The 23,027-nt window shown below is 44.6% G+C and overlaps 1 protein-coding gene across 1 annotated transcript; it reads left to right on the top strand.

Annotated features, from left to right (window-relative positions):
- Window positions 1-1,435: 1,435 nt before the first annotated feature.
- POGLUT1 (protein O-glucosyltransferase 1) lies at window positions 1,436-21,780 on the top strand. The gene is made up of 11 exons (XM_024209450.3): window positions 1,436-1,796; window positions 4,579-4,669; window positions 5,286-5,429; window positions 9,244-9,379; window positions 11,071-11,192; window positions 14,930-14,989; window positions 16,680-16,779; window positions 18,971-19,029; window positions 19,751-19,918; window positions 20,691-20,747; window positions 21,379-21,780. The coding sequence occupies exons 1-11, from the start codon at window positions 1,718-1,720 to the stop codon at window positions 21,533-21,535; spliced, it is 1,173 nt and encodes a 390-aa protein (XP_024065218.1). The 5' UTR covers window positions 1,436-1,717; the 3' UTR covers window positions 21,536-21,780.
- Window positions 21,781-23,027: the final 1,247 nt, after the last annotated feature.

Genomic DNA, 23,027 nt, shown 5'->3' with positions numbered 1-23,027 from the left:
TGCCTCTGAGGTAGGTGAATTAACTACACCAACGGGAGAATCTTTCCTGTTAGCATAGTAGCATCATCAGTAAAGCACTACAGCGGCACAGCTGCGCCACTGCTGTGCTATACATGAAGACAAGCCCTAAGACCGGAAGGGATCACTGTGATCATCTAGTCTGACCTCCTGTATAACACAAGCTAGAGAACATCTCTGAATTTATTCCTGTTTGACCTAGAAAAAGATCGAATCTTGATTTAAAACACAGCCTGTGATGGAGAATCCACCGCAACTCTTGTTAAGTTTTCCCAATAATTAATTACCCTCACTGTTATAAATGTGTGCCTTATTTCAAGTCTGAATTTGTCAGCTTCAACTTCTAGCCATTGGATCTTGTTATACCTTTGTTTGCTAGATTGAAGAACCCAGTATCAAATTTGTGTTCCTCATGTAGGTACTTATAGACTGATCAAGTCAGCCGTTAACCTTCTCTTTGTTAAGGTAAATTGATTGAGCTTCTGGAGTCTCTCACTATAAGACATGTTTGCTAATCATTTACTCATTCTTGGGGCTCTTCTCTGAATTCTTTCCAATTTACCAATTTCCTTCTTGGTTGACACCAGAAATGGACACAGACTTCCAGCAGTAGTAGCACTAGTACACTGTCCGGGCACTAGCTTCAAGGAAATGAATCCCTCAGCCCTGGCTCTCACCCCCTTTCTTCCCCTGTGCAGTGACCTATGGGGAGTAGAGTGACCAGACAGCAAGTGTGAAAAATCGGGACGGGGTGGGGCACCTATATAAGATAAAGTCCCAAATATCGGGACTGTCCCTATAAAATTGGGACATCTGGTCACCCTATTGGGGAGATAGGGCATAGGTGCTGGAACTAGGGGTGCTGCTGCACCCCCTGGTGTGAAGTGGTTTCCATTATATACAGGGTTTACAGTTTGGTTCGATGGCTCTTAGCACCCCCACATACAAACTGTACCCCTGGGGCAGGGCAGGGCCAGGGCTGGCTCCAGGGTTTTTGCCGCCCCAAGCAGCAAAAAGGAAAAAAAAAAAAAAAAGCCACAATCGCGATCTGCTCTACCGCCGCCGCTTCAGTGGCAATTCGGTGGCGGGTCCTTCGCTCTGAGAGGGAGCGAGGGACCCGCCACCGAATTGCCGCCGAAGAGTCGGACGTGCCGCCCCAAGCACCTGCTTGCTGGGCTGGTGCTGGCCCTGGGCAGGGCAATTCCCACCCACCTCACAGGTGGCGTTCACATGCTCCCTGCACACACCCAAGCCAGCAGGGTTTATGAGGGGCTCCAGGGCTGCAACCCACACCGCAGTCACCCCTGGGCAGGGAGGGGCTGTGGTCTGGGTGAGCCCCTTGCCCAGGGCTGAGAGCGGGGGGGGGAGGCTGGGGACGCACCAGAGCGGCACCCAAATCCCTCTGAGATTTAATGTGCAAACGTCCGGCACTACAACTCCCAGCAGGCAAAGCGAGATTGTCCCGGATGCGCAGCAGCGATGGGGCCGATGTGGAATTGACTAGCGCTGCCATGTTTGTGCGGGGCGCGCCGCCGCCTTCCCCGCTGCGGCGGCCATCTTTGTGCGGGACGCTGTTCGCCCTCCGCTCCGCCGACTTCTTTTTTTCTTGAATAAGCCGGCGGCCCGGTGGAAGGTGGAGGGGCCGGTTGGGGGCGCGCACGCGCAGTGAGTGGGCGGCGACTGTCCGCCGGGCTGCACAATGGGGCTGCTGGTGGCGTGGACGCTGCGGGTGGCTGCCTTGTCCCAGCTTGTCCTCAGCCCGGGGAGCAGCGCCGCAGGTGAGAGCTGCGATCGGGGCGGGGGTCCCTCCCAGCAGCACCAACTCCCCCAGCCCCGCCGCCGCACTGGGGAGCGGGGTATTTCCCGCCCCCAGAGCCCCGGGACCCGTCCTGCTTTGCCCGCTGCCGCCTCTGGCTCTCAGTCGTTCTGCCCCAGCTGTGCTACGTGCTCCTCCTCTCCCGGATCGTGCCTCCCCTGCCCGGGGCTCGGGCTTCTCCTCCGTCCCTTCTCCGCCCCGGGCCCCTGCATCTCTGCCCCCATCCCCTCCTGCAGGCGGGTCCCGTGTGGGCTCTTCTGCCCGCCTAGGTGCCGCTTTTGAGGCTGCCCCTTCCGTTTGCATCAGCCTCCTGCTGGTCACTGTGCAAGCTCCCTCCGCCTCCTCGCAGCCCTCCGTGACCCACCCACCCTGCTCAGATGCTCTCTGCGGCGTAGCGCCCCGGCCCTGCACTGCCGCCTGCCCCTAAAATGGGGAACGTCCTTCTGGGGTAGGAAACGTGCTGCTAGGGCTGTACACACTGGCCCCCGTGGGACAGGTCTTGCCTGTCCTGAGATGGGGGTGTGGTTGGGTGAGGATAGGTTGGTGTATGCGGTGCGTACAGCACAGGCAGGCAGAGGGCTGCGAGGGTCGGCCGTGTCCCAGTGGTGCACTTAGCTAGTCTCAAGATACATATTAGAACAGAGGTGCCCATGAGGCAGTGGGAGGGGTACTCCAGAGACAGCCTTGTTTCTGTACGCTCACTATTAGTCAGGCTCAGCATCCCTAGTTTTCCTGCACCTCTCATACCTGCCTGGGCTGTTTCAGAGATCTTATTAAGTACTTCCTGATCGTGTAAAATCACAATCTTGTTGCTCTAAACAAACTTGTCACTAAAGAAGAATTCAAACCAGGGTTTCTAGAAGCAGTTCCTTTGCTGGTGGAAAGAGGGGACTGGTTACCTCTGTTATTTAATTAGAATGTAAGGTCTTTGGGACAGGGACTGTCATTTACTGTGTTATGTGTGGCACCCATCATGAATCTGTCTCTTTCTATGATACAAAAAAGTATTATGTATAGAGCCTCTGCACAGCACCAGAAGTCTCCCAAAATACTTTTGCAAACTATATATAAATCAATCACTTCACCCACTGCTGAAGGGCAGTCACCTAAGGTGGAATATGGCAGTTGTTCAGCAGCACACAATAACACTAAGGGAGAGTTTAGGACAGGAAGTACATGCTACTATATCCAAATGAAGCTACTCTCCACTCTGGGGTCTGATTTATTAGTATAAAGTAGTTTAACTTAAAGCCAGAGACTTCTCCAGGCTCAGCACTTCATGATGCCTCTCCTGGACTCCTATTTCCCTCTTAAGAGTTTTGCTGCTGTTCTTTATTGCAAGTAGCTCCAACCAGCTGGTATAAAGAGCTTCTTCTCTGACCCTGGGTTTACTCTGGATCCACCCACAGGAGCCTCCTTGTAGGTCTGTGTCTACTCTTTACCCTTGTATCAGGCCTTAGCTCCCCAGACTTTTCTAAGCAGGGTACCTCTGCCAGCCAACCCACTTTAGGCTTCTTTGAAAAGACCTACCCTGACTCCTGATCTCTCATTCCTGAGAAATCAGGATCCCTCTTGTATGAAGCCTCACCCCAGGCTACCATCCTGTGATGCCTGACCACATGACCCAACCACCAGCCAAATCCAAACTCATCACCTGGGAGGTGGAAAACTAGGCACAGGTCGGGATGAGCCTCACTCCCCTTAAAAGGCTAGCCTCCCTAGTGACAGGGGTATTTTACAATTATAATAGGAGAGTAGCCCAGCTAGTGCAGAGTGCTGCTTCTTGAGATGGCTCTGTGCATATTTACCAGTTGCTTAGAAGTAGTACTGGTAACGTACAGCACCTACATCACACATGTCCCTTTATCTAGATGTTTGGTTGAGTAAGGACAATGCCTCGACAAGAATCCAAGATTTGGTCTCTGGTACCTAGGAGAGTAAGGGGCAGACGTTACTGAGCTTTCTCTCTGCCCCTCTCAGAAGCGGGGGGAAATCAAAGGAGAGCTGATTCACAGATTCCAAGGCCAGAAGGGACCATTGTGATCATCTAGTCTGACCTCCTATAAAACACAGGGCATAGAACTTCCCCAAAATAATTCCTAGAGCAGATCTTTTAGAACAACATCCAATCTTGATTTAAAAATTGTCAGTGTTGGAGAATCCACCATGGCCCTTGGTAAATTGTTCCAGTGGTTATTTTCTCTCACCCTTAAAAATTGATGTCTTATTTCCAGTCTGAATTTGTCTATCTTCAATTTCTAGCCATTGGATCATGTTATAACTAGGTAGCATGTGCAAGTAAAAATACTTTCCTTTAAACCACAGGTTCAAATCCAGCTCTCTCTAGCAGTGACCAGAGTCATTGCTACCTAATGCCTGTTCAGTGGCTTATGTGAATTGAGTCTGTTCTTTCAGTCTGGATTGAGGAATCCACATTAAAAGAACCACTGTCACCTCTGGCACCCCCTTGCTGACAGTTTCAATGGAGAAGTCATGAATTGAGTAAACATGGACATTCAACTCCCTCTCACACCTAGAGGCAGCAATACCATGCAATGTGTTAGACACATGGATAAGAGTAGTACAGAAAGTGGTCTGTGGTGTTTGACACACACCATTGCTGTCATCAGACCAGCTGGCTTTCATGGACTGGAAGACCCATTCATCTCCTGGTAGCTGCTGTGATAATATAATGGATGTACTATATATATTAAGTCTTTTTCTTCTTTCTTTCTTTCTTCCAGGTGCAAAATGGAAACATTTCATCGACCAGATTGACAGAGCAGTGGAGGGCTACAGACCATGTATAAGGGAGAATTGCAGCTGCTACCAAAGGTGAGGGCATTTTTCCTGGTTGCTTGAGGGGCCCTCTGGCACTAGAGAGAAAATACTCTTGCCATGCACTGATAGGTGGGTGTAACTGTGAAGTGGCTGAGAGCTAAGCTATCATACCTTCAACCAAGGAGGGAAAACTAGTATTAAAGGAAACACTATTGCTGGCCTTCTAAAAAAATTAGTTGGTGGTTCTTGCTGTTTCCTAGAGGAGGGACGTCCACACACAAAAGCTACCCTCCTAATTGTTCTCCTTGTTAGCAGCATCAGCAGTAAAGCAGGTGACTAACTGGACCATAGTCTACTCTAAACGCTCCTTTTGCCCTCCTGCTGATGGCCCCTCCAGAGCAGGATTGCATCACTGGCTTCCTGTGCTTTAACAATCCTGTGGATAAGGGCTTTAGTCTCTGCCCATGTTTATCTGATACCTCTAAACAGCACCACGCTTTTAAATGAAGACAGTGGTGGGAAGAGAAGGAAGAATCAAAATGTGCAGCCTGCACAGTGGAGTACTTGGAAAACAAGAAAGCCATCAGAGTAAAGTTAGGAAACATGAGAACTGGGAATGTAATATCTTCCCTAATGTGTCTAATGAAAGATGGTGTCTCTTCTTTCTCAGTGTTAGGGAGCAGGACTTGGCTCTCTTTCAAGGAGGCATCTCCAAGGAGCTGCTGTCCGATGTGGTTAGCCGGAAGCTTGGGACGCACTACCAGATCATCAAGAACAAGTTGTACCGTGAGCATGACTGCATGTTCCCTGCTAGGTGAGAGCAATGTAGAAAATCTCATCCATTCCACAGGGAAATAAAAAATTACTCCAGAACCAGCCATGTGACCACTTACTGAGCAGAAGAGTGTTTGACAGGTCTCAGTCCCACTGTGTGAGGGAAGATCCTGATGAAGCGTGCACTGGATTGAAATCTACGCACTGCAATTAGTTGGACCAGGGGTTAGAAGAGGTTAGAGTCCCAGAGAAGGCTGGCTTAAATTTTTGTGGTTAGCAAGGTTGGCTGAAAGGGATAATTTTCATTGTTGCCTGGATCAAGGTTGGGTTGAGGGTCAGAGAGGGCTAGTGACTGTACCCAAGCTACCTTTATAGTGTGGGAAGATAGTTTAGTGCTCTTTTGTTCAATGGAGTGAGAGGATCCAGAGGGAAGATTCTTATCCATTTTCCCTGCATTTACACCCTCTATCATAGTAACATTCCTTTAGTGGAAAGGGTTGGATGCAGATGCCTTCACGGTCCATCAGTGCTGCTCCTCAATTAACTAGGAGGGTTTACTGCAAAGCAGGGTGGGTGAAAATCTTGGTTAAAAAAATTCAGAAATATATTTTTTGTTTTAAATTATGATTTTTTTTAAAAATGGTCTTTTTATAATGCATTGCTGGTTTTTTACTTTCTTCCTATTTAATGGCCTTTAATCACTAAAACGGGTTTTTTTTGTAATTGTTTCTTTAATTCATTTCTTAACTGTTAGTTGGATTTCAGATTTTACATAGTTATTTTTTTCTGCTAAGGAGGTTCCACGATTAAAATGCTCATCTGTGCTGAAAAAAAAACATGTGTAGGGCCTCAGTAACATTCTCACAACCTAAAAGTCAAGAAAGCTTGAAATGCTTTGACCAAACTATACTCCTTCATTAGGGGTTTGCTGTTTTGAAGTTACTGGGACGTGCTCTCCAAGTTGCTTAGGTGCTTTTGAAAATCCCACCAGTAGGTACATAAATCTGGGTACCGGCTCTATTTTTGTAACTTTTCACTTGTGTGTATTAAAAAGTTCACAATAAGTTTGCTAATACACCTCTACCCCAATATAACGCTGTCCTCGGGAGCCAAAAAATCTTACTGCGTTATAGGTGAAACCGCGTTATATCGAACTTGCTTTGAGCCACCCGAGTGCGCAGCCCTGCCCCCCCAGAGCGCTGCTTTACCGCGTTATATCTAAATTTGTGTTATATCGGGTCGCGTTATATCGGGGTAGAGGTGTATATTGAAAGTATAAATAACTTTTCATTGGTAACATAGTGTCAAAATCTTTGTCACTTCAAGACAAAATTGCTTCTAAGAGAAGTTTTTAATGAAAATACAGTTTTAGCTTCAGAGACTGCAAACTTCTATGCATGTGCTTAACTTCAAGCATCTGAGTAATGGAAGTCAGTGGGACTATTTGTGTGACTAAAGTTTCTAAAGTTCTGTGCCCAAGTTTTTGCAGGCTAAGAGCCTCCATTTTCAATATTTTGAGTTTTTTTCTATATAGCAATTTTGTACAATTAAAATCCCCTAGCAGTAACAGCATTTTTAAAAACCCAGCATTTATTATCTAATTCATTGTACATATTTATGTAAATTTGCAGTAGCACAAATTTTCAAATTAGTTTTACAGAATCTCAACCTGATTTAAATAGTTTGTTTTAAAAAAATAAAATGCATATGATTTAAATCAGTTAATTACATTGTCTTAATTGAAATCACTTCACCCTGCTACAAAGTGACCTGAGATGCTTGCTCCTGGCCCTTGCCAATCTAGAAAGCAACAGATGAGGGGTCCTTCCCTGCTTATGTGCTTAAGAGTAAAGGATTGACCTAGGAATTGAACTGCAGTGTCTTCTGCTAGTGCACAGCCCACTGACTGAATCTTCCCACTTGAGGAGAAATCACTTTAACAGAGTTATCTTGTTCTCTTCTGATCTGTTACATTATGTTTGTGGCTTCCTCAGTCACTCATTAGATGAAGAACTCCTCTGCGATGGACGTGAATGCTAAATAAGGGCTATCCCGTTAAATTTCCTATGGTTGGGTTAGGTCAGTCCTTGGATGGGAAATTCTAGTAAAAGCCCAGGTTCTTCAGCAAGTGGTATTGATAATTTGGTTGGTGCCATGCCACTTTTGAGTCACCAAAGAGCAGGGGTTCCCAAACTTTAACAATCTGTGAACCCCTTTCACTAAAATGTCAAGTCTCGCGAACCCCCTCCTAAAAATGAATATTTCCAGGGATTTTCTCCTTTACCTGAGTATAAATTATAAGAGCAGTGATCTTGGCAATATAAAATTTGTTTTTATGACATGCTTATTACACACTCTTTATTATTAATTATTATTTATCATTACAGTATTTTTATTACATTATGAAAATGGCAACACTCTTCCAAGATCTCACTTTCATAGCTTGTATCACTTTGAATAAGTCTGTTATGAGACAAGGCTCCTATGTTTCATCAAGGAGTTTCACATCTGATACTCCTTGATGAAACAGCATGAAGGTATTTAAGAAGCCAACTCAAAGAGTTCCTCCTACACAAGCATTCAGGTCTTGAGCAGTCCAGGCAAACAATGCACGTTACAACAAAGCTTAAACTTGTTCTTCATAATAATTTTAAAAACAATACTAGCTGCCTATTTAATTTTAAAACCAGCAAAAAATATCCACCATCCTTTCCATTTCTTATAAGGAGTCTTGAAGTTTAAATCTCCTCAGTGTGATAGATATGCTTGCTTTGATCTGCTTAGCTCTTGGAAGTCCAGGGGCTCCGGGCTGCTGGCCCCGTGCTGCCCAGGGTCCCTAGGGACAACTCTGTCCGCCATTAGGAATTTTTTTCCTGAGACCCCCCTGTAACATTTTGCGAACCCCCAGGGGTTCCCGAACCCCAGTTTGGGAACCACTGCCATAGAGCCAGCTCCAGCCTGGTGTCTCGCTTGAAATGGGCTCTTTCAAACGAGACATAAAACTAAGATTTTGATCACTTATCATCATAAATAATCCCAGGGCAGTTTTTTCTGCCAGAGTAGGAATGTTTACCCTGCATGATTATGATTACATTCTGCCACTCTAGATTCCCTAGGCAGTTTCATTTGGATGTGTTAGTCTTGATTTCCTGTCCTAGCAGCTGAGTAGTGGTGTGCGCTCTGAAACCGTTATTATGTTGCCTCCCTGAATTTCAACGGTGGGTGGAGTGATTGCTGTGTCTGTTGTCTACAGATTGTACACTTTGTTGAGTGCTTCTGGGGAGTTTGGATGAAAGATACTATGTAAATGTCTATTATTAAGGCCCTACTTAACTTGCGATATTGCGGAAATTACGAATTCCGCAATATTAGGCTTCCACCGTAGTTTTGACAGTGGGAGCTACACCGTATGTGGGGCTGACAGCAGGAGCCTCTGCTCTCAGCCCTGGGTGGCTGACAGTGGAAAATCGCAGAAAAATATTACTTTTCTGCAATTTTCCATGGCTTGTCCACAACTCAGCTGCAATTTTTTGACAATCATCCCGTGATTCAAGTCGGTCCTTATCTATAATACATATAGAAAAACCCACGCAGTAGGCAGCAGTACCACTTGACAGAAGAGTCTCAACAGTTCATGGAGAAGATGAAATCATTAATTACCTCACTGTCTTTGTTTCTAACTAGCCCCAAACCCGGCCATCTCGTACTTCAGCGTTTGTGTCCTCCAGCTTCGTTCTCCCTTGTAGCTTTTCTTTTCCACCTTCTTCGGCTCTGCCCCTTCGGAAGAGTAACTAGTGGGGGAAGCAAAGGCCTGGTGACACCAAGCCTTTTCGTTGTATGTCAATTCTCTGCAGATGTAATGGGGTCGAACATTTCATTCTGGAGATCATCGGCCGCCTCCCGGACATGGAGATGGTGATCAATGTGCGAGATTATCCCCAGGTCCCCAAGTGGATGAAGCCAGTCATCCCAGTATTCTCCTTCAGCAAGGTGAGAGTCCGCAGGCACCTTTGTGATAGTGGGGGACACTGTGACCTGCATTTCATCCTCTAGTTCAGTGCAGTCACAAGAGTAAGAAGCTATAAATTCCTTTCCTAATGGGACACAGGAATTTTTAAGTGAGTGGGGGTACTACTACAGTGTAATTTCTTTTTCCAATGCCCAAAGACTCTGAGTCAAAATTACTCTTTTCTTTCAGATACAAAACCTGGAGTTGTTTGCTCTTCATATTTATAGACTTTCTCCTTCTAGCTCTCCAGTGCAAAGAATTAGAAATTTGTTGAAGGGAATGACCCCCTCACAAGCTCATGCTCCAGATAAGTGTCTCATCTGTCCAACAGTGGGGTGATGCATACCGCCACTGGTTTTAGTGCCATTCTCCCTGTGGTTCATTATCAGCTTTAGATCTTTGATAAAGTTATAGTTTGATTTTTAAGATCACTGTTAAGGGAGCGGGCTTGTGGCCTCACTAAAAACTCAGTTGACCATCATATAGTTGCTTTGAGTTAATTTGCATATTATAATCCTCTTGGTTGATAGTCCAGAAAAGTAATGGTAACTTTTTCTCATAGTTATGAGCTCACACCAGTGAACTGTAGCCTCAGGATTACATCACAGCTGTGAAAAATTATGGAAGTTTATTGAAGTTCCTTCTTTATTTCAAGGGGAATGTGGCCAATGGAACCAGCTGCTCAGATACCAGTTGGGGGTGTAGTACAAATGCCTCTACAGAGCCATTGGGAAGTGCTGATAGACCATTGGATGCTCAATTGCGATAAGGGCCATTTGGCCAGTGAAGTTAAGTGGCATCGCTTAAGGGATTATGTCCTTACGGTGACTTGTAGGATGATCCCTAGGAAGTCTGATGTGGATTAAAGAGAAGCCATGAGCAGCCTCGATGGCAAAGTGTTGCAGGAAATGGTCATAACAGTACTGCCTATTTTATGACCAATAATAACATTTGTAGCTATACATAATTCATATCTTTTTAAAAAGGTAATCAAAGCCATGCTTCAGGGTATTCACTGATCATGCTAGTGGTCAGGAAGAATATTTTTTCTCCGTGTAGAGCATTGCACAACTAATCTGGTGCATTATGGGTTTCTCTTCCCTTTCCTCTGTAGCATCTGGTATTAGCCATGGCCCAAGGCAGGATACTGGGTTTGACTGTCCAGCAAATCACATAGCACCTCTTTCCCCTTCACATACATACACACACAAAACCAGACTCTTTATTTGTTGGTCATGTGGCCTCTCAGTACTACAAGGACGGCACTGCTACGTTGTCAGAGAGATGGGCGGTAAGTGAGGGCAACACACTGAGAAACAGAATCTAAGCTTGGTTCTGCTCCCCTGGATAAACCTGCAATCCATGCTCTGCATGTGTGAGGGCATTTGATTGAAACATTTCCCCCAAGTAAAATGTTACAGATTGTTGGAAACCAGAAGAAGGCCAGGCCAGTCACAAGAATGGCTTGTTTAACACCAGCTGGGCAGGAAGCTTATGTTCAGGCTAGTTACAAGGAATTGTCCCTATCATGTGTGCTGACTAAATACCTTTGTGTGTTTATTTTGTTTATTTTTTTAAACAAAACCCAGTTGCTGCTCTTCTTAACAGTGAGGGTGAAACTTGGTTAAATGCATGGCCACTCGTGTACCTGCTGATTTTCTTGTTTTTTAAGACTTCTGAGTACCATGATATCATGTATCCTGCCTGGACGTTTTGGGAAGGGGGACCAGCTGTTTGGCCAATTTACCCGACAGGTCTTGGGCGCTGGGACTTAATGAGAGAGGACCTCCGAAGGTACGTTTCAGGAGAGAGGAGTTTTTTTCATAGACAAAAACCAGCTCAGCGTAACTATGCAAGAGAACCTCCTAGCATTGATGCAACATGGCGACAATAACTTCTAAGCCTGTTAGGTCTATTTTCCTGAAGCCAAATCACCTTGTGCTCGGGGCTGTTTTTACACAGGAGAAGAGACAGGACTTCTCTAAGACAATAGCTCTCCACCTTTCCAGACTACTTTACCCTCTTCGGGAGTCGGATTTGTCTTGCGTACCACCAAGTTTCACCTCACTTAAAAACTACTTGCTTACAAATTATTTACTTTCTCATTTTTACCATATAATTATAAAATAAATCAATTGGAATATAAATACTGTACTTACATTTCAGTGTACAGTATATAGAGCAGTATAAACAAGTCACTGTCTGTATGAAATTTTAGTTTGCACTGACTTCGCTAATGCTTTTTATGTAGCCTGTTGTAAAACTAGGAAAATATCTAGATGAGTTGCTGTACCCCCTGAAAGACCTCTGTGTACCCCCAGGGGTACACGTACTGCTAGTTGAGAACCACTGATCTAAGGGAATGTTTGAACTGCAATTAAAAACCCATGGCTGGCCTGTGCTAGCTGACTCGGGCTTGTGGGACGCGGGCTGTAGGGCTGTTTAATTGCAGTATAGACATCCCTGCGAGGTTCCCAGTACTCGTGCTGCAGCCCGAGCCAGAATGTTTACACTGCAGTTAAACAGCCCCACAGCCCCAACCCCATGAGCCTGAGTCAGCTGGCATGGGCCAGCTGTGGGTGTCTGATTGTAGTGTAGACATACCCTAAGGTCTCCAAACTTTTTTGATCGCGCACTCCTATCAGTAAAAAAATTTTGAGCACGCACCCTCTATCATTAACAAAAAAAAAAAAAAAAAAAAAAAAAGCTGCTCGGACTCCCACCCAAACTGCCGAAGCAAAAAAAAAGCCAAACAAAAAAACCTCCTGCCACACCCCCCCAAGGATCCTCTTGCGCACCCCACTTTGGAGACCACTGCCCTAGGGAACCAGAGTCACTGACTAGTAAGACAGGAGAAGTTTGTGAGAGGGTATTTTTCATTTGGCCATGATATTCTTTTGTCAGTCTAAGGGTTGGTCTCCCTCAGAGAGCAGCACTTAGGCCTGGTCTACACTACAGAGTTACGTCAACGTAAGGCAGCTTACGTCGACCTAACTCTGTAAGCGTCCACACTAAAATGTCAGTCCCACCGATGTAACTCGCCCACTACACCAGCTTAACTGCACCTCTATAAGAGGTGTTATGCTTAGGTCGATGTAGTTAGGTCGACACAGGGTCAGTGTAGACACTGCGTTGCTTGCATCAACTGTTGCTGCCTTTCAGAAGCCGTCCCACAATGCCCCACACTGGCAGTTAAATCGGTGCAAGCGCTCCTGGTGAGGACACGCACTGCTGACGCAAGGACCGTAGTGTGGACCTGCAAAAGTGATTTAATTATTGCGGCGGCTGTATGTCGACATAACCTAGGTCAACTTCATTTTGCAGTGTAGACTTGCCCTTAGGCTATGGGAAGGTGAGCAAATATAGGAATGCTGTGGGAAGCAAAGCATTTTGAAGCAAAGATCTGTTAGCAACAGACCCGAGGGTTAAATATTTTCCTCCTTGAATTCCTAAGGCAATAATTGAGGCCCAAAATACAGGTTTAAAAAAAACTGTGGAGGAGCATTAAAAAAAAATCATTATTTCATAGATTCTAGGGCTGGAAGGGACCTCGAGAGGTCATCGAGTCCAGTCCCCTGCCCTCATGGCAGGACCAAATACTGTCTAGACCATCCCTGATAGACATTTATCTAACCTACTCTTAAATATCTCCAGAGATGGAGAGTCCACAACCTCTCTAGGCAGTTTATTCCAGCGTTTAACCACCCTGACAGTTAGGAACTTTTTCCTAATGTCCAACCTAAACCTCCCTTGCTGCAGTTTAAGCCCATTGCTTCTTGTTCTATCCTTAGAGGCTAAGATGAACAAGTTTTCTCCCTCCTCCTTATGACATCCTTTTAGATACCTGAAAACTACTATCATGTCCCCTTTCAGTCTTCTCTTTGCCAAACTAAACAAACCCAATTATTTCAGCCTTCCTTCATAGGTCATGTTCTCTAGACCCTTAATCATTCTTGTTGCTCTTCTCTGGACCCTCTCCAATTTCTCTACATCTTTCTTGAAATGCAGTGCCCAGAACTGGACACAATATTCCAGCTGAGGCCTAACCAGCGCAGAGAAGAGCGGAAGAATGACTTCTCGTGTCTTGCTCACAACACACCTGTTAATACATCCCAGAATCATGTTTGCTTTTTTTGCAACAGCATCACACTGTTGACTCATATTTAGCTTGTGGTCCACTATAACCCCTAGATCCCTTTCTGCCGTACTCCTTCCTAGACAGTCTCTTCCCATTCTGTATTTGTGAAACTGATTGTTCCTTCCTAAGTGGAGTACTTTGCATTTGTCTTTATTAAACTTCATCCTGTTTACTTCAGACCATTTCTCCAATTTGTCCAGATCATTTTGAATTATGACCCTGTCCTCCAAAGCAGTTGCAATCCCTTCCAGTTTGGTATCATCTGCAAACTTAATAAGCATACTTTCTATGCCAATATCTAAGTCGATGAAGATATTGAACAGAGCCGGTCCCAAAACAGACCCCTGCGGAACCCCACTCGTTATACCTTTCCAGCAGGATTGGGAACCATTAATAACTACTCTCTGAGTACGGTTAGCCAGCCAGTTATGCACCCACCTTATAGTAGCCCCATCTAAGTTGTATTTGCCTAGTTTATCGATAAGAATATCATGCGAGACCATATCAAATGCCTTACTCGAGCACAGAACTATGCCAGGCATCTAATGACATGATTTTTTAAAAATAGCTCTCCACCTCAAAAAATGTACAATCAGATCCATGCAAGCAGATCCTTCCACCCATATGGACCTTCAGTGACTTCACTGGGGCTCCATGCATGTGCAAAGGTCTCCTTACACAGAGCTGACTGCAGGATTGGGACCTATGTTTTAGACAAGACACGAGTGAGAGCAACAAACATTGGGGAAGAAAGGACAAGGATTACAAAAACTAACCTTGTGGGATAACAATTCTGACATGCACGTGTTTTGGTGGCGGTGTGAACATACACATAAGACACACAAACAGTATATTTAAACTTTCTTTTTATTTTGTTTTTCTGATGGTTCAATGATTTGTTTAAATTTAAAATGAAGGTTGTTTGTGCAAACATTAGCCAGCAAATTTAGGAACTTAACAGTGTTTTGCATGTACAAGAGAAGTAGAAAGTGAAAATGCCTAGAAACTGCCCATTTGATTTGCATGACCTATGCTCAGTGAAATGCAAAAAAAGTAAAGCGGCAGCATAAGTAGTGAAATGTGAACTGGAGTTTTAAAATGATTTAAGTTTCAATCATTCACAGTGTTACTGATAACACAGGAAAGAGTTTGTTTTTGTGTGTATAGATTGTTATCTTGACAGTGCCCCTATAACATCTTGGCTAGAGAGCTACCATCTGTGGGAAAGGCCTATCTTGTTGGGCTTAGCTGAGATGTTTTTCAGCTCTAATGAAATAATTGGTTCCCATCAAACCTCAAGAATAATGAAATGTGACTATACTGCAGAAACTGACGACACTTTTTCATGCTTGTGTTAAATTATTTATTCCCACATATTAAAAAATGTTTCCAGATCTGCAGAAAAATGGCCGTGGAAGAAAAAAATCTCCAAAGGATATTTTCGAGGATCCAGGTGAGCGCATTTTCCAACTCCAGGATATTCTGGCAATATAGGCTGCCAACAGGTGCCAGTTTAATTAAGACCAAAATAAGGCTGATGAAAATATGCACTAGCTTTTTATTTCTGGGGATCTTAAACTACTTGACACAACAGTTGCCATTTAAAAAGCAGTATGTGCAGTGGTATGGCATTTCCTGTGCTAAGTGTAGGCGATATTGCAAAGACCATGCCAAAGGGAAATACTGCTGCACAGCAAATAATGCTTTGTTCCACCCCTCACCCCACCACGTGGCCACTGCTATTTCTGTCCACTTCCTGAGGAAAACTACCTGACAGAGTTTGGTCCAATCGCTAGTTTCTGCTTCAATCAGCAAGAAAGCAGAATATGTTCAGCTTGAGGAGCAGCGGTGGAGCTGCATGGGGTTGCATTTAGGGGTACTGCAGCTGGAAGCGAGCCTTCCAGCCCGAATAAATAGACTTGCCGTAGCATGCTAAAAAATAGCAGCGGTGGACATTGTGGCACTAGCGGAGGCTTGGGCTAGCCACCCGAGCTCAGACCCACCCTGCTCCCTGGATCCAAGCTCAGGTGGCTAGCGTGAGCCTCAACCATTGCCGCAGCATCCACACAGCTAGTTTTTAGTGTGCTGGCACAAGCCCCGCTAGCCTGAATCTGTCGACCTGGGCTGGGAGGCTTGCTCCCAGCTGCAGCGCCTTACAGTGTCAGCCGTCTGGACTTGTGACATTTTCTCTCTCTAAGTCCTAACCAAAAAATGTAACCAAAATATGTTTCTAAAAAGCAAATTGGGTCCACCACCTTGCACAACATCCTCTCGGCTCATGCGCTAAGCATTAGCCGCCATTTGCAACTAATTTAGTGTAATAAGATATACATAGAACAATAGCGGTGGTGGGTGTGCTATGAAGAGTTCAGCTGTTTTAGTTCTTAATTAATAAAGGGTTTGAATAAGGACTCTTTGTTCTGTATTTCGCTTCCCTTGCAATGGGAACTACAGCTACTTTGATCTGCATCGGAAGGTTTGTCTGGTATCATCATAGCTCCTTTTTGGGCATCTCTATGCTTTATTTTGTAATTCTCTGCAGCAGTGACTCAGCAGGTGTCCTTACAGCCATTATACCTGGAGGGGGGGGAGTAAGGGAGGAGCAGACTATTTTTTTCCTATTGTTTATAGGTTGTGCATTTAAGAAAACAGACTTGTGCGACTCTCAGTAGTGTGTTCAGGAGGCAAAGAGAATTAAGATTTCATTCAGGTCACACCCATGTTAATTTTTCTCCTAACAAAGGGCCTAATCCTAAAAGATGCTAAACATCTCTGAACTTCATAATTTAGATATAAATCGAGAGTAGTCCGCACCTCTCAGGATCAGGCACTAAGAGAATAGCTCTTTTGCTGATTTGTTCTGAATAATGTTTAAAGAATATACCACTTAAAACTAAATGGGATAAGGGAATATCACTTAGTTATTCCATTTCCCCTGCCCCCTTTCCCCCAGCTATGTCCTCCTACAGATATTGTGAGCAGCATTTAGCAATATTGCCTTCAGGCCACACAAGAGCCAGTCTGATAGAGACCAGGAGGTATTTCTGTCTTGAATCCCATTGTTAGTTGGCTGTCATGCAGACATGCAGAACTGGAGACATGCAGAATGGCACTGACTGATTTGAATGTTGTTTCTCTTGCAGAACAAGTCCTGAGAGGGATCCCCTCATTGTTCTGTCTCGAGAGAACCCAGAACTCGTCGATGCTGAGTACACTAAAAACCAGGCCTGGAAATCTGAAAAAGTAACCACTAATGAGCCAACTGCATAAGTAACTTAGGAAGAAATAGTTTAAAAAGGGCAATTTCAAGTGCTTTATGTAAATATTGCTTCTTAGGAGACTGGTGATAATATTGGTGGGGGAGGCTGTGTCACTAGTTAAGCCACTTCTAAGTCAGGCATTCAAATTATTGCCATCTGATGGCTGTATCTGTCTAATGTAGGTACGTGCATGCCTCCATCACTGCAGTCTCTGAGCATCTCAGAAGTATTTAAAAATAAGTAACAAGCCCTCCCCCTTTGCCCAGTCTGTAGGATAAATAACTTGAGGAGTTTTTTTATTGTGTGTATGTGCGTGAGAGAGAAAAGAGGTTATTGAGAGAAAGTGGCATCAGAGAGAGGAGTTTTCCATGTAGATCTGAATGCAGCAAGAGCCAGGGTCATTTCAGGCGTGAGTCCCATAGTGTAACACAAGTCCTTTGGAGTTCTGTTTCCAGCACTTGCGAACCTCCCCCTGGTGGTCGATAGTTTCACTGTTGTGGGAGCTCAGAGGGAGAGAGGCCCTCCCAGGTAGCTATGGTCAATCCAACAGAGGGCTTTGAATAGCAGGGAAAGGACTTTGGAGTAGGGTGACCAGATGTCCCGATTTTATAGGGACAGTCCTGATTTTTAGGTCTTTTTCTTATAGAGGCTCCTATTACTCCTCCACCCCTGTCCCGATTTTTCACATTTGCTGTCTGGTCACCCTACTTTGGAGTGAATTCTGCATGCACTCCCTACTGAATATAGAGAGTGGCGCACTGGAGGGATGTGGTCAGGGTGACCTGTGATGCTACTGGTGTTTTATTCCAGTTAGAGCTTTCCCAGGGTGGGTGGCTTCAGTCCTAGAGTTGCAGTAACCAGACCTGGAGGTCATGAACTCATGGATTGCTGTAGCCCAGTCTGTGTTTGATGGACTAGAGCACAATCTTCTTTTTATCTTTTGCCCCCCTGGTTATTTGAGCATCTAGTAGCCTTAATCTGTCCAAATGAACCCCAAAGCTAGAGACCGACTTAACAAACCGAGGGCAGATGCCCTCAATAGTGGGGGAAGCAAGTTCTTTGAAGTTCTTCCCTCTTCTACCAGCATTAGTCTCATTCTTCCCTTGGTTTGGCTTTAGCCAGCTGTCCTTTTTTCAGGTGCTGCTTTTGGCGAGGCATTGAGAAATCTGGGAGACTGTGCTGCTCATGTTTGATATAGAGTTGGGTGCTGTCATCTGGAAATGGCTGGCACTTCAGCCCAGGTTGTCTGACCTGCTCCCCCAAAGGCTTCATATATGTGCTGAACAATAGTGGGGAGGGGAGGGGTAGAGCCCCATGGGACTCCACGCATGAGGGCTGTGGAGGAACTGTTGCCCATAACAACCATCTACGGTTCTGAGAAGAAAGATCTGACCCACTGAGGGCATTTTGCCCCTGCAGCTTCTAGGAAGCTGGACTGAGGTATTTCATTATTAGTGAGGAAAATTCTTGTCAGTTTGCAAAGACAATCACTTAGATTCAGACTGTGGTAGCAGAGCAGGCTCTTTAGGGGACGGAGGGCTGGGCGGTCTCTGCTCGAGTTTAAGCCATTGTTGTTCACTGAGGTTTTGGACATGTGGGAGAAGCAACCAGAGACAGTAGCAAAGATTATTTTGGCCCCCGTGATTGAGGTGTGTGTATCTGCTGCCTGTCTGCTGAGGATGGGGGTCTGGGAGTCAGTGACCAACATGGCTTTTTGCTATCTGCGTCTGCTCAGGAGGTTGCAACCCTTCCTCTGTGATGGGGGAAGCTCTCACTGCGGCTGACTGTTAACTCTTCTGTGGACAAGTTGGAGGCTTTTTGACAGTTCCTGGACACTAACCAACAACACTTTCCCCCAGCACTATTAACTTAAAAGTTCCAGTGCACACAGAGATGAGGAAAATGAATTGCTAAAGCCCAACCCTCTTTATAGTCATTAAGTAAGAGATTTGTTCGTAGAATGTTTGTAACGTATGGAGAATATTTCTCAGGTAAAGATGAGAGAGGCCCCCAAAGATGCTAATGCAATTAGAAGCCAAACTGGTTTCCTATGACCAGGGGGACTTTTGAGACTTCAGCCTTATTTATGGTTTGTTGAAAAAGAAGCCTCACACAAAATGTCATCAGAAAATAAATTGAACTGAATTAATTTTTTAAGTCTCTTTTTCTTGAAGGACACTCTTGGGAAACCGCCTGCGAAGGAAATTCCTCTGGTCGATCACTGCAAATACAAGTGAGGTTTTGCTCAATAAATCTGTTCAGGAGCTGCTGAAATCTTGTCTGATTGTTAGTGTTGCTAGGCTTGTTTGTTTTAATGCGTCATTTTCTTTTTAAGGCCCCAATCCTGCAACTGAATCCATGCAGGCAGTCAGATCTCTGCACCTATGTGGAGTCAATTGAAGGTTTGGGAGAGCTTAGTTTGGCCTCTTTAAATGTCAGTGTCAAGAGACTGCCAAGTCTGGAATGTAAAGGAGAACTGAAGGGTTCTGTGGAAACTAACTACAAAAGCCTCCCTTAAACCAAAATGTTTAAAATTAAGCGTGTCCTTTTTATTTCCCTACCGAACCCTGAGTTCAGGGTTCTCTACAGTTGTTTATATCGCTAATCTCCATGGCATAAGAAATGCAGTTCTTGGTCTGGTACAGGACTCAGTAATGCTATAAAATGTAAACAGGGAAATAAGGAACCTGAAATCTGACCTTGGCAGGTGAAGTGTCTTTGTTCTCACTTTCTCACGAGTTCTTACATCAGAGGCAGGGGGGATGGAAAATGCAAACTTGTTAGCTAGAACCTAGTCTCTCCACACACATTTTTTCATTTGAGGTGAGGGCACTTAGCATTTCAGATTTTAAAAAGCAGCCAACGTTTCAAAAAAGTGATTTAAAAAAATCCTGAGTTAGTGGATGGGGAATGCCAATACAAAATCACATTTCTCTTTGCTTCTCTTTTTACAGATACCTGTTTAATTTCCGGGGGGTAGCAGCCAGTTTCCGCTTCAAACACCTCTTCTTATGTGGCTCATTAGTCTTTCACGTAGGGGAAGAGTGGCTGGAGTTCTTCTACCCACAGCTGAAGCCTTGGGTACATTACATCCCAGTCAAACCAGACCTCTCTGATGTCAGGTAGGAGACTACAGGTGATTTTCTGGAATGACTCAATGATCCCAAGTGTGTTATGCAGAGTATTTCATGCAGTGGACTCTATGCTACCCATGCTACTCAAGGTATGATCAGGCTTGGGTTATACTGACAAATACCCACGCTCTGCTCATATTCAGTGCACCAAAGGTAGAAAGAACATCATGTGGCATTTGCTGATCCCTTAGACAGAGGGGATGTATATGTGTCATTCTCCTTTCTTTGTAAAAGAAACAAACAAAATTCTCAGTGCATATTAGTCATACAGGAAATAGTTTAGGGCCATAGACATGTAGAAGAAGAATATATTATTGGGCTCATTAGAGGCACACAATAAATGTTGACATTCTTCTAACATAAGTTCGATTATTGAGGGTATTTTTGATTATGCCTTACCTTTTTAGTAATAATATCTATTCTGAGATCTGGGCCAGGAGGATGTCTCCGATGTTCAGCACACCTTGAACCAAAAGGTTAGAAGTGAAAATTGAGACTCAGAATTTCTGACTTAGAGTAAAAAGGAGAGCAGTCATCTTAGCCGTTAATGGTTCCAAACGTTTGTCAGCTGCCAGAATTCAGATTTCCCCTTTGCCCTCCCCCCAAGACTGGTATGAAAGTTTGGTTATGAAAGTAGCAGCACCAATCACATGCTTGGCTTCAGGATCCCCAAGTCTAGTTCTGCCACAACACACTAGCTGGGTGTGCGGTATTATGCACTGAGCCAATACTTAGTTGCAATTTTTCTTTTTCCTTTTAGGGAGCTGTTGCAGTTTGTGAAAGAAAATGATGATGTAGCACAAGAAATTTCAGAGAGGTAAATTGTGTATTCTTCCTGATTGTCAAACACCCATCCTCCAATACTCTTTGTACCATCCAGCATTCAAAAGAGATACCTGTCAAGGACAGCCTGGTGATAACAGCGCACAATGTATCTATCTTCAGCAGTGAAAGCAGGGAGAGTGGCGAGTGCAGGGTATTGATAACAGAACTCTTCACCTCTAGGCCTCTTGTTCAAATCTGATCCATGTCAATAGTCCCCCAAAGAGGTATCAGATACTGATAACTTTTGTTCACTGTACGAAATGAGTTAGCCCCAGTGAACAAATGTCCATTTCACAAAAATGCTGCCACCACCACTGCCAATAAATGTCAAACAGGGCAATGTAGAGGAAGGTGGGGCAATGAGGGGAAGCTTGCAGTGCCACTCCCTAGGCTGTACCTGTCTTGTGAATAATTAGTCATCAGAGCTGCTAGTGGTAATGAAAGGTGTCATATAAATATTAATAATAAACAGTATATAGCACTGTACATCCAAATTCTCATGTTTCCCCATTTAAAAAAAAATCTGGGAAAACTGATATTAAAATAGCTAAATCCAAGGATTTTTCATCTTACAGGAACAAAGTTTGACTTTGAGCTGTCACTTTATTTTTGTTTGCCTCCAGGGGGCACCAGTTCATCATGGACCACTTGCAGATGGAGGATGTCTCTTGTTACTGGGAGACTCTGCTGACTGAATACTCTAAAGCTCTGACTTACAAAGTTAAGAGGAGGAAAAACTATGATGAGATTGTCTCCAAACACTTGAAAACAGAACTTTAAAACCATTGTGATTCTCTTTCCAATTCAAGGCCTGGGACTGGTGGTCACTGAAAATCCAAAAACTAGTGTACCTTCTGTTACTCTTCTTCCCTCCGATTTATTATCTCATACTCTAAAGCAGTGGTTCTCAACCAGGGTCCGCGGACTATGTCTAAAGTGTCCATGAAAGACTTAGACTGAAAACTGGCTGAACAGAATTCAGCTACACCTCTACCCTGATATAACGCGACCCGATATAACATGAATTCGGATATAACGCGGTAAAGCAGCACTCCGGGGGGGGGCGGGGCTGCGCACTCTGGCGGATCAAAGCAAGTTTGATATAACGTGGTTTCACCTATAATGCAGTAAGATTTTTTTGGCTCCCGAGGACAGCGTTATATTGAGGTAGAGATGTATATATACAGACAATGTATTTCCAAAGGGGTCCACACCTCCATTCAAAATTTCCAAAGGGGTCTGCAAATGAAAAAAGGTTGAAAACCACTGCTGTAAAGCTACAGCAAGCACCATTGTTGTTACTTCAAAACAGTTTGTGTACAATGAGACTGAATCATGTTAGCTAGACCCCAAACTCCTGGAGAACATATATAATCAATGATGCAGTTGACTCTAGTGCTTAGAGCAGGGAACTGGCAATCAAGATTCCTGGGTTTTGTTACCACCCCTATCTCTTAACTCACTATGAGCCTGATTCAAAGTCCATTGCAGTAAGTGGGAGTCATCAGTGGCCTTTGGATCAGGCCCCAGGCTCTATGTGCCCTCAGGCTAGTCATTTAAACCCTCTGTGCCTCCTTCCATGTAGGTATACTCCTGTTTGGGGCAAATTGCCAACGTTATTGTGATTGTGTAATGGCAGTTTGGGTACAAGTGTTTCCTGTCAGCAGCCGTGGTTGGGATTTTAGGTTACCGTTATGGGTAGGTTAGGGTTGTTGTTTTTTTAAGTCTGTAAAGCACCCAGATGTTAACGCCATGTTGGACACTAAAAAGTACCTGAACAGCTAAACTTCCTACCTCACTGAGGGGTTTTGATGATGGATGAATGTTTTTAAAGTGCTCTCTGATCCTGAGATGAGAGGTGCAGTCATAATGCACAATGTTCTCTGCCTTTGCCACCCTAAGGTGTAAACCTCCCATCCCTTGCATTTGCCCTAAATAATCTCAAGGCCTTGCATAAAGAACGCCTGTCTTTTGACCAAGAATAGCTGGATGGAGGTTTTAGTCTGTGCATTCCTTTGGACACTTTTACCTTATGTTTTAAAAATTGGGTGGTTCTTCGAGAGATGTTCCTGTGGTTGCTCCACTCCAGGTGTTGGTGCGTTGCTGTGCCTTCGCTCGGAGATTTTTACAGCAGTACTCGTACCGGTCACGCACGCGCAGAGCCTGCCCCCTCCCCCCCTCCGCTCTGAATGTACCTTAATAGTATGTGTGCGCGACCGGTCTCCTCAGTTCCTTCTCTACCATCCCTGGCCTGAGACGGAGCTCAGCAGAC

The sequence above is a fragment of the Terrapene carolina genome, unplaced genomic scaffold (genome assembly GCF_002925995.2).
Source record: "Terrapene carolina triunguis isolate 2854851 unplaced genomic scaffold, T_m_triunguis-2.0 Scaffold558, whole genome shotgun sequence".
Taxonomy (NCBI): domain Eukaryota; kingdom Metazoa; phylum Chordata; order Testudines; family Emydidae; genus Terrapene; species Terrapene triunguis.
This window is presented reverse-complemented; position numbering and strand designations above follow the sequence as displayed.